Source organism: Temnothorax nylanderi, unplaced genomic scaffold, assembly GCF_030848795.1.
Source record: "Temnothorax nylanderi isolate EJ_2023f unplaced genomic scaffold, tnyl_v1.0 TNYL_tig0208_pilon, whole genome shotgun sequence".
Taxonomy (NCBI): domain Eukaryota; kingdom Metazoa; phylum Arthropoda; class Insecta; order Hymenoptera; family Formicidae; genus Temnothorax; species Temnothorax nylanderi.
The window spans coordinates 28,573-39,156 of NW_027249270.1; the positions used below are offsets into that span (position 1 = coordinate 28,573).

The following is a 10,584-nucleotide window of genomic DNA, read 5'->3' on the forward strand; positions in this document are numbered from 1 at the left end:
CAAAGGTTGTAGTTACCAATATATATGCAACCAAGAAAAACTTGGTAAATTCAACCAAGCCTTTTTTTCCGTGTATTACTTAAAGAAACATATATGATGTTTTCGTTAAATTAAAATATTAAAGTCCGACAAATAATCGGCGCGCAGTTTGTTGGAAAAATTATATGTATATATATAGATATATATATATATATATACAGAAACTAACATAAGGCCGTCAAAGACCTAGGCTTGGATCGCATGGCTTTTGATTCTAATTGATTGTATATTGTTACGATCCTATTTCTCTTATTATTATTTAAAATATTAATAAATTAAAAAATTAGATAAATATTTTTATAAAATAAAATGTAATATTTATATTACGTTTTATGTTATATAATTCGTGTAATATTATGATTTACTTACTTGCCATAAAAAAGAAATAATGTGCTTTTAAAGAGAGATGTGTGTATTTGATTTTCATAATTTATATTTGATATAACAAATACTGATGTGCTCCAATTTTTGCTTCTACTTATACTTTTTTCTACTTCTTTACTTTCTACTTTGCACTTTTTTTCTAAAAACTTGCTAAATTAGCATTAATGTTAGAAACTATAATGTCATATGTAAGATTGAAAATGTATAAGAATAATAATATGCATAAATATTATGTAGAATTTTCTACAAACATTTTAAGCAATAACAATATATTTTAAATATTTGGTATTTTTTTAATAAATAATGTCGTCTGTGTGGAATGCGAAGAAATGCACGTATAGTAACAATTAAGTGCAATTAAATAAATCAATTTTACACAATTAGAAGCGTCAACGCGTTATAAATGTTTTAATGTTCACTGATGAAAACTTTTTGAACCAATGTATCTACACAATGTATGCAATGTATATTAAAACTATTAAGGTGGAAGCACATAAAATTGCAGAAGCCATATGCGCATGCGCTATGGTATCTGCATTCTGCCCATGGCTTCTGAATTTTCAATCTACATAAAAATACATAAGCATAGTTTATGTAGATTGAAAATTCAGAAGCCATGGGCAGAATGCAGATACCATAGCGCATGCGCATATGGCTTCTGCAGTGACTTCCAGTGACTTCTGCATTCTGCTCATGGCTCCTGCAATTTTATGTGCTTCCACCTTTAATCGCATCGATACGACTGGACAAGCACACAAGTGTGACTGTTAACTGTTACATCATGCACGAAACAAATTCTTAAAACTATTCTCTGCAACATTCATTCCATGAAATATTGCCCGTTATCTACGTAAATGTACATACAAGTAAATGAATGTAAACTTTAACGTGTACATTAAAGTTTATCGTTCATCGAAGTTTTAGGAATTTGCCAATCAAGTGGCTCGCGTATGTACATCGTCGGTTTAACTTTCACAATATTATTTACAAAATTACTAAATTATAGTTCAAAAAGTATGATAAAAATAAATGATTTGCTAAAAATAATCTACTCTTTTAATTGATTAAAAAATCTACTACTAAAAGATATTTGTGATTACAAAAAAGATTACAAGATAATTTTATTAAAACTCATAAATAAAGATAATTTTTAATATTATGTAAAACCTTAATTATACAAAATAAATATATATCTATGTAATTAAACGTGTATTATCTCTATATATATATATATAAATAAACATACCTTAATACATTTGTTACACATATGCATATTAAATTTAATTGTCTATACTTACCGGCTTGTTGTACCTTGATTATCATCCAATCGTAGGAAAGCAATGGGAAAAAAATTGTATAGTTGTCTGTATTGAACAGTATTAACTGCGTGTGGTGATAAGACCATTTGTTATAAAAATAAGAATATTTCTGTATGGTAATAGGAATCCACACCATCTGATTAAGTATATGCATATTTTCAACAAAAATTTTCACATGTGGAAGCATTGTGCCGTTCCATCTTTATTACAGGATGATGATTTAAGGACGTTCTCCGGTCCTTATACTAGAGAAAATCGATTTTCTTAGGATTTTCTTGAAACTGTGAATATACGTTAATTTAGGTGTGCTTTATGCGTGGTATAAATTTCAGTACCTCTTCCGGTATAAAAAATAAAGATACTGAGCCTCAAAGTTTCAACTTTTACTAATGAAAAGGTTTTCCAGGCCAAACGGTAAGAGATACGAGGTTGGCCAAGAGGACCAAAGTTGCTCCTCTCGTCGAGTTCTATAAGGAAAAAATGCCAAAACTAAAAAAAATTAAATTTAAATTTTTTTTTTGAAACTTTGAGGCTCAGTATCTTTAATTTTTATACCGGAAGAGGTACTGAAATTTATACCACGCATAAAGCACACCTAAATTAACGTATATTCACAGTTTCAAGAAAATCCTAAGAAAATCGATTTTCTCTAGTATAAGGACCGGAGAACGTCCTTAACTGAATCCAAGAATTCATGACCGTTTTATATTAAAATTGTGTATATTATTTGATTCATTTAAAGTGTGTTGCATAGTGGCCCACAAATCATTGAAATTAGTGGTTGAGCTAAAAAAAAACATAATCATAACATAATTATAAAATCAAAAAGGGTGTGCGCGCGCGTGTGTGTGGGAATAAGAGGGTAAAATTCCTTATTACTGCATGATATAATCATGCAGAACTGAATAGAAATACATTTACAGTAGTTTAAAATATTTAAAAAAAATGAAATATGTGTAAAATGAAATCTAAATGATCATTTCTAACTGACGTTTTGCAAATTTGTGTTTTTTAATAATTAGATTTGTAAACTGAACATAATAATTTCACTCATCTAACGCGTGTTATTTGAATTAAGATATCCGATTTCAAGATAACAAAATAAAATTATGATAAAGTTGTCTTTATATTAATCGCAATACAAAAATAAAAACAATAAAAAGATATAGTTCTATTAGAAAAAAAAATATTATTGACAACTTAATACCTCTGAAAAAGTGACACTATAACAGAATATAACTGCCCAATCAGCAGACAACGTTTATTAAATGTTTTTTAAACGTTTTTTTTTCATTGATTTTACATTTGTAGATTTTTATTGCCAAAAAACATTTATTAAACGTTAAAAAAACATTTATTTTACATTTAAAATCCATTTGTTAAATAAACGTTTTTAACATGTTTATTTTATATTTATTTTACATTTATTTCATATTTATTAGTTATTTGCAACGTACATGTAACAAATATTTTTTTTACGTTTGTTTAATATTTATTTTAGATTTAATTCATATTTATTTTACATTTACTACTAATTAAGAACGTAAAATGTAAAAAACACTTGTTTATATATTTATAAGTTTAATATTCATTATATATTACAACGCTATACATATAATATTCACTGTGAGTATCGATTATGGTACTGAAGTTAATTCTGATTCATGTGAAATAGTAAATACATAAATGTGGACAAGTGTTTTTTATATATGCATTTATAAATTATTAATAAATGTAAAAAAATGTGAATTAAATGTAAAATAAATGTGAATTCAATGTAAAATAAAATTATAATTATAAACTATATTATAGATATAAATATAAAATAAGAATAATAAAGCAACTATAATTTTTATGAATTGATATATAAAATATCCTAGAAATATTCTAAGAACGTTGTTATAAACTTGATTAATCTCTTTGGGGGATCTTTCGGATTTAACGGAATTTTCCGCGCTATTTTCATCGCGCGCCGCGCGCGCGTACCGACTCGCTCGTCTTTCGTTCCCCTCTCCCCTCTCCGTCCCTAGCGGCAGAAACTCAGCCAGCGAGCGTATCGATCGGACGTTTTCTTGTGCGAGAGTGATTGTAAGACAGAAATAAACTGTTATAAAATCAAAAGACTCAGTGTTCAGTGTCTTGACCTCGTCGCCCCAGGATTAATTAACCGGTGTGCACACGCGGGAGCGTCCAAGCTCACACCGTCCAGCACAAGGCGGATGGATATACAACAGTATGTATACATATACATCTTTAGTACGTATTTAAGGCTACAACTACATGTTCACCGTAAGCGGTCGTAACGCTCGTCGTAATCGCTATCGTAAGCTCATCGTATGAGTTGATTCAGCTTGAACTTTTTACAATTACGACGCTTGTCTGGCGTTACAACATAACCTAACCTAACCTATAAGCTTTCTCGACGTGCGAAGAAAAATGTGTTTATAGATATATTGGCATAGACATACGGTTTACGACGACTTCATTGCTTACGACCACGATCAAGGCGTTACGATAGATGTAGTTGTAGCCTAAATTTCAGCAATTTTATCATATTATAAATATTATAACTCAGCTTTTTAAAATGTTCAGATTGAATCACTACGTGGAGAAGTTGTGGGTGATACCCTTCAAAGAAGGATTAATTCGGTCATGCAAATCATATTCGATGATAAATTAGCATCTCTTTTTAATTGGAAGGGCCAAAGAGGGGAAAAACAAAAATTAAACGGACATCGTATCAACAAAGTAATGATAGGTAAACTTATATTGTTTTAAAGTGAGACATGTATTTCATCTTATCCACGATATCTTCATGTAATATTTATTTACAGAAATAGTGGCCGAAAAATTCCCGAAAATTAATGAGATTATATTTGGCAGGAAAGCCGGGACATGGTTGTCTCAAGCCCCCTCACGGATACAAAAAAAGAAGTGAGTTTTGTTTCGTGTGTGATTAATGAGGCATCCGTATTCATAATATTTTATACCTACACGTTTATTTTTTATTATTACAGATGTAATAATAACGGCGGCGATGAGGAAGAAGATATGGAAAGCGACAATGATTGTGATGCAGACAGATGTAACAATAACGGCGACAATGAAGAAAAATGTACGAAAAGCGACGATGATTGCGATGCAAGTAGTAGTGATGCTTCCAAAAGCGATAATAATGAAGAGATAGATCCCTGAAAATCGACGGAAAAACACTGGAAATTTCCAACTAAGCTATATACTTATTCTAACTTTTATAATATAATATATACATATATATACATATAATTATATACATATATTATATACATATAATTACATACTTTTATAATTATAATACATATAATTATACTTTTATAATTACATGTTTTGTATTTTTGCTAAATACAATACAAAAATTGGTTAAGTATTTCTGATTTATATTTTTTCCAGATTTTACACTCGAGCGGTTTCGGGAGTACAGTGGGGGGGGGGTAAAAAATTTGAAATTTTTTACATTACAAACACCTTTTTTTAATGTTAAAAATACCTTTTTTTAACATTAAAAAAACGTTTTTCCTAATGTTAAAAAGTGTTTTTTAAACGTTTTTTCTAATGTTAATAAAATGTTTTTTAAATGTTAAAATAACATTGTTTTAACGTTGAAAATACGTTTTTTAAACATTAAAAAAACGGATTTTAAACGTTGAAAAAACGTTTTTTTAACGTTAAAAAAACGTTTTTTTTAATGAATAAAAAAGGATCTATCCCATTGATTAAACGTTTTTAAAAACGTTTATTAAACGTTTTTTGCAATGAAAAAAAAACGTTTAATAAACGTTAAAAAAACATTTCTTTGCTGATTGGGTGTGCTTGTCATGCTCATTTTTTGAAATCATTGAAATCATGTTTCGTATATTTTGTAATATTTAAAGCGTGATACTTAGGTATTCTATTTCTTATGACTTACCTTTTATATTGAAATTGCCGATTAGAATACAGATGCCTTAACGATAACTGTTAACTATCGAGTTGTTACTCCCAAAATTATTCGATCGCAATCTTAGCACTTTGGGAAGTGATCGAAAACTGAAGCTATGGACATTTGATGTCACAATAAATACGTAGGTTAATAAGGTTTAACAACACATATAAGGTCGTTACTAGTTGACTAGGTCGACATCTAGTTGTTCGACCGTAACACATTATTATATATTGTAAATCAATTAAATCTGCAATATTCTTTAATTTATATTATTCCAAAAATACGAAAAAGGAAACAAACATGAAATTGTTTTCTGTAATTGTACTATTTTTTAACAAACAATTTAGCTCTTTGCCGTTTGCTAATGCCAATTACAATTTGCTAATGGAATTAATTCATTGTTGATGAATTTTAATTAATTATTTTTGCTCTGATTCTTAAAACTATAATACTATATAAATAAATGTCGCGATCTCTTCCGTGATTTTGTTTCAGCATTAAAGATAACAGGATATGTAAGTGGAAATATTTATTATAAATCAAAGCTTATACATATATGCATGTCATTAAATAACAATATATTTGCACCTGAGAGCTACAGTACGCTTCGAAAGCTCCACTATAATATGCAACCGCGTGTATAATAAAACAATACCTATCTATATATATGTATGTATCCATTTGTGAGTCGATAATATACTTCTCGAATATTTAGTCCGGTCAAAGTAGACATTCAAGGTTACAATAATTCCGATAGAGCTGAAAATTTGTACGAATGTTCGGAACACCATTATAAATGAACTGTGAAAAGTCCCCATACCTGGAAAAAATCCCGTGCCTGGAAAAAATTTTATTCAAGGTCAAAGGTGGCAAAAATGGGTTTTTCGTGTTTTTCAGCCGAATGGTAAGTTTTATCATAAAAATAGCTTAGACAATAATTGTAGATCGTGCAATTATCTATAATAATTGTCTCTATACTTTTTTCTGTAAGAGTCACCGTTTCCGAGATATAATCATTCAAAAAGTTGAAAAAACGGTGTTCTTCCAGTGATGTATGTACGCGGCGTACTTATGCATATTATGAAGAACACCGTTTTTTCAACTTTTTGAATGATATCTCGGAAACGGTGACTCTTACAGAAAAAAGTATAGAGACAATTATTATAGATAATTGCACGATCTACAATTATTGTCTAAGCTATTTTTATGATAAAACTTACCATTCGGCTGAAAAACACAAAAAACCCATTTTTGCCACCTTTGACCTTGAATAAAATTTTTTCCAGGCACGGGATGTATGGGGACTTTTCACAGTTCATTTATAATGGTGTTCCGAACATTCGTACGAATTTTCAGCTCTATCGGAATTATTGTAACCTTACCCCTATTTTTTGGGCTAAGTTGACCGGACTAATTATTTAGATTAGACTATCTCTTGGCTTCATTCACACTGAATATAAAAGCATCGTTATCTTAGAAAAATTCTTCGTAGATGTAATATAGCGTCGTACCGCAAGTTGTTACAGCGTTTTTTAATTAAAAGAACCCGGGATAAAAGAAATGCGGTTTTGTGTTCTTATCGCGCGTGAATCGTACACAATCTTCTGGCTTTAGGTAGCGGACGGTTTAGATGTAACAGCAAAGTTTCGTATATTCGGCATTCGAGAGTGCATCTCATTCGGCATGAAATTATATTCGTCACATTTCCACTTATTGCACGTGCACACGTAATATGCAATCGGCTTCGTAAATCCCTATGTATGTAACATACATAAACATATTTATATCATTTATTTTTTAAATTCATTTCTACGCTATATAAATTATCGATCGTTAGGAAATTATCTATCAATCTCGCCGAATACGACGTCCAGCGTACCAATGATGGCGACCACGTCGGCGAGAAAGTGCTTGGGCCCCATGTACTGCAGGCCCGCCAGATGAGCAAAGCCCGGCGCTTTAATCTTGCACCGATACGGCTTGCTGCTGCCGTCGCTAACGAGATAAACGCCGAACTCGCCCTTCGGCGCCTCGATGGCGGTGTACGTCGCTCCCGGCGGCACTTGGAAACCCTGGGTGAACAGTTTGAAGTGATGGATGAGCGCCTCCATGCTGCTCTTCATCTCCTCCCGCCACGGCGGCACAATCTTGGCGTCGTCGCATCGCACTTCCCCTTCGGGCATCTGATTCAAGCACTGGTGGATGATACGCAGCGACTGTCGCATCTCCTCGACGCGGATTAGATATCTGAAAACAAGAGGCATTGCGCCAAATAAGTTATAAATATTTAAAAGTTATATACATCGCGCGATGGCATTTTTCATTCATTTAGAATCTAATAATTTTAGATGACTCTTTCGTGTATTATTACTGATGTGAAACGATAAAGTATAGTCGCAGAACAATAAGAATTAAATATTATTCTTAGCAAAGAATAATTGAAGGAAAGAAATTCCTTTTTAAAGGCTAATGCAAGTCGAATATAGATAACAATGCGATTAAAAAGATATGTAAACCTTCTTTTTAATCTAAAAGATTTTTTGCCGTATTATCTACGTCCGACCGGGTATTTAATTATTTTTTTTCTTTTGATTTCTTAGTAATCTATTTTTTTCCTATGTTTTAATACCTTTAATTCTTTTAAATGCTTTTACCTGTCATAACAATCGCCGTTTGTGCCAACTGGGATGTCAAAATCCACCAGGTGGTAAGCGTCGTAGGGCGCAACTTTCCTCAAATCCCATTTTATTCCAGAGCCTCGTAACATCACGCCACTGAAGCCCCAATTCAGCGCGTCCTCCACGGACACGGAACCGATATTGATCGTGCGCTGCCGCCAGATTCTGTTGTCCGTCAGCAGATCCTCCACTTCGTCCAGTCGTCCTGAGTATTTGGAGGCCCAGTCGTATATGTCGTCCATCAAACCCAACGGTAGGTCCAAAGACACACCGCCGGGCCTTATGTAAGCTGCGTGCATACGGGCGCCGCTCACGCGCTCGTAGAACTCCATCAGCTTCTCTCGCTCCTCAAACAGCCAGAAGAAGGGTGTAAGAGCGCCAATATCCAACGCGTGCGTTCCAATATGCCCATAATATGGTTCAGAATCCTCGTAATCTCCCCGAAAAGAACTGCAAGCGAGAAAATAGTTTCTATCAGACTTGGAGAACATTGAATCACAAGTTGATGAATGTATACCAAAGAAGGTATTTATATTCTAATATATTTCGCGTTATTGAAAGGGATGCGTATCATTTTTACCTCAAATGTACTTTGCGCGCAGAGGCACGTCTATGTTCAGCAGCTTCTCGATCGCCAAGGAGAAGCATTGTTCGTTGCACATCATGGAGACGTAGTCCAAACGATCGAAGTAGGGCAGCGCCTGCATGTAGGTCTTGTATTCGATCAGTTTCTCCGTGCCGCGGTGCAGGAGGCCGATGTGCGGATCGGCGTTGAGCACGATCTCGCCGTCCAGCTCCAGGATCAGCCGGAGCACGCCGTGGGCGGCCGGATGCTGCGGTCCAAAGTTAAGCTTTATATTTTGAATGGTCTGCTCCGCCATGGGGCCCATCGCCAGGGCGGATTCGTGATGCGGCGGGGTCCAGTCGAGCTTCTCCGTGCCGTACGCCACCGGCCTCTCCAACTGCTCGAGGAACTTCTTGTCCGGGTTCCATTGGTGGCCCTTGCGATTCTGGCTGCAAAACACAGGTGTTGTCAGTCGTGGCCCGTCACGCCGTACGGCGAAACAGACAGGTTATGTCGTTACGTAACGTGTGTAAGCGAATAATTTACGAGCTACGTTTAATGCGATTAATTTGACTCACACGTTGGTGATAGCCGGCGCGTTGTTCGGCGCCAGCAGCCTGCCGGCGCCGAAAAATCCTGCGTTTTTACGCAGGACCGAGCCCAACACTCTAGCCGCCATGATGCTCACATCGTTAATGCGACTGTGCGACACTTGCGACTTGCGACGCGAGGAGTGCCGAGGACTGAGGAACCGAGGACGAGGACTCCGAGGAGTACATATACACATTCGCGCTACCATAAACAGCCAATGGCTGGTACGCATTCGTGTAGCGCTACAGTAGCGGTGTCTTACCTAAACACACCCATTGGCTGGTCGCCTGCGATTCTCGAGATTTTGAATTCTCGAACTTGTGATTCTTGGTTATGGGCATGGGCGTAAAGCCTTGTGTACACGATACTAGAAATCGGTCCAAGTTTCGGTTTAAGCCAATCAACTTGCAGCTCTTACAGAAAAGCAGCAGTTTCATTGGCTTAAACCGAAACTCGGACCGATTTCTAGTATCGTGTACACAAGGCTTTATTGGGCGCGTTCAGCAGACCAAGCCGCTGAGTAGCAGTCGAACGTGATTGGCTCTTATGCTGGGTCTACAATGGGAGTCGCAAAGTCGTGAATCGCAAGAATTGACCAATCACAGTCGATTATTCTCCTCAAATTGGATTGTGATTGGTCAATTCTTGCGACTCACGACTTTGCGACTCGCATTGTAGACCCAGCATTACTTTTAGAACCAACCAATCAACGCAGAGTGTTGATAAGACGAACTCAACAGTTGTGTCTGCTGAACGCGACCATTATGGGATACAGGCAGAACCGTCCGATATCTCTCGCGATCGTTTGCCGATTATTCGCCGAAACGGACCTCGGTAACGCTTCTTCTTCTTCTTCTTAAATTTTTTGGCTCCTGCCGCCAAACGGCGGACAATAAGGCCAGATATTCCCCTGTTTGATTAACAAAGTCTGTATCACCGTTGGCGTGGCAAAGTCCAAGTGGAAATCACAAAATTCGAGCGCGAATCAATGCTGACAGCAACAGTCGCAGTACTTAAAAAAATTTTACGTTTCGGACAAAACACGTC

General features: G+C 35.0%; 1 protein-coding gene and 1 pseudogene across 3 annotated transcripts; one reads left to right on the forward strand and one right to left on the reverse strand.

Moving 5' to 3' along the window:
• Window positions 1–3,742: 3,742 nt before the first annotated feature.
• Window positions 3,743–5,148, forward strand: LOC139779063 (uncharacterized). Of its 3 annotated transcripts, none has more exons than XM_071717287.1 (4): window positions 3,747–3,975; window positions 4,335–4,500; window positions 4,577–4,676; window positions 4,760–5,148. In XM_071717287.1, exons 2-4 carry the CDS (start codon window positions 4,395–4,397, stop codon window positions 4,935–4,937), a joined length of 384 nt encoding a protein of 127 aa, XP_071573388.1. In that variant the 5' UTR covers window positions 3,747–3,975; window positions 4,335–4,394; the 3' UTR covers window positions 4,938–5,148. The 3 variants fall into 3 exon arrangements, with proteins under 3 accessions (XP_071573390.1, XP_071573388.1, XP_071573389.1); XM_071717288.1 differs by lacking the exon at window positions 3,747–3,975 and adding an exon at window positions 4,088–4,262; XM_071717289.1 differs by lacking the exon at window positions 4,335–4,500 and having other exon boundaries at window positions 3,743–3,975; window positions 4,626–4,676.
• Window positions 5,149–6,217: 1,069 nt separating this feature from the next.
• LOC139779064 (NADH-ubiquinone oxidoreductase 49 kDa subunit-like) lies at window positions 6,218–9,701 on the reverse strand (annotated as a pseudogene).
• Window positions 9,702–10,584: the final 883 nt, after the last annotated feature.

Coding starts and splice junctions, on each gene's coding strand:
- LOC139779063 (XM_071717287.1), top strand. CDS start 4,395: ATGCAAATCATATTCGATGATAAATTAGCATCTCTTTTTAATTGGAAG. Junction 4,501..4,576: donor TATCAACAAAGTAATGATAG/GTAAACTTATAT, acceptor ATTTATTTACAG/AAATAGTGGCCGAAAAATTC. Junction 4,677..4,759: donor TCACGGATACAAAAAAAGAA/GTGAGTTTTGTT, acceptor TTATTATTACAG/ATGTAATAATAACGGCGGCG.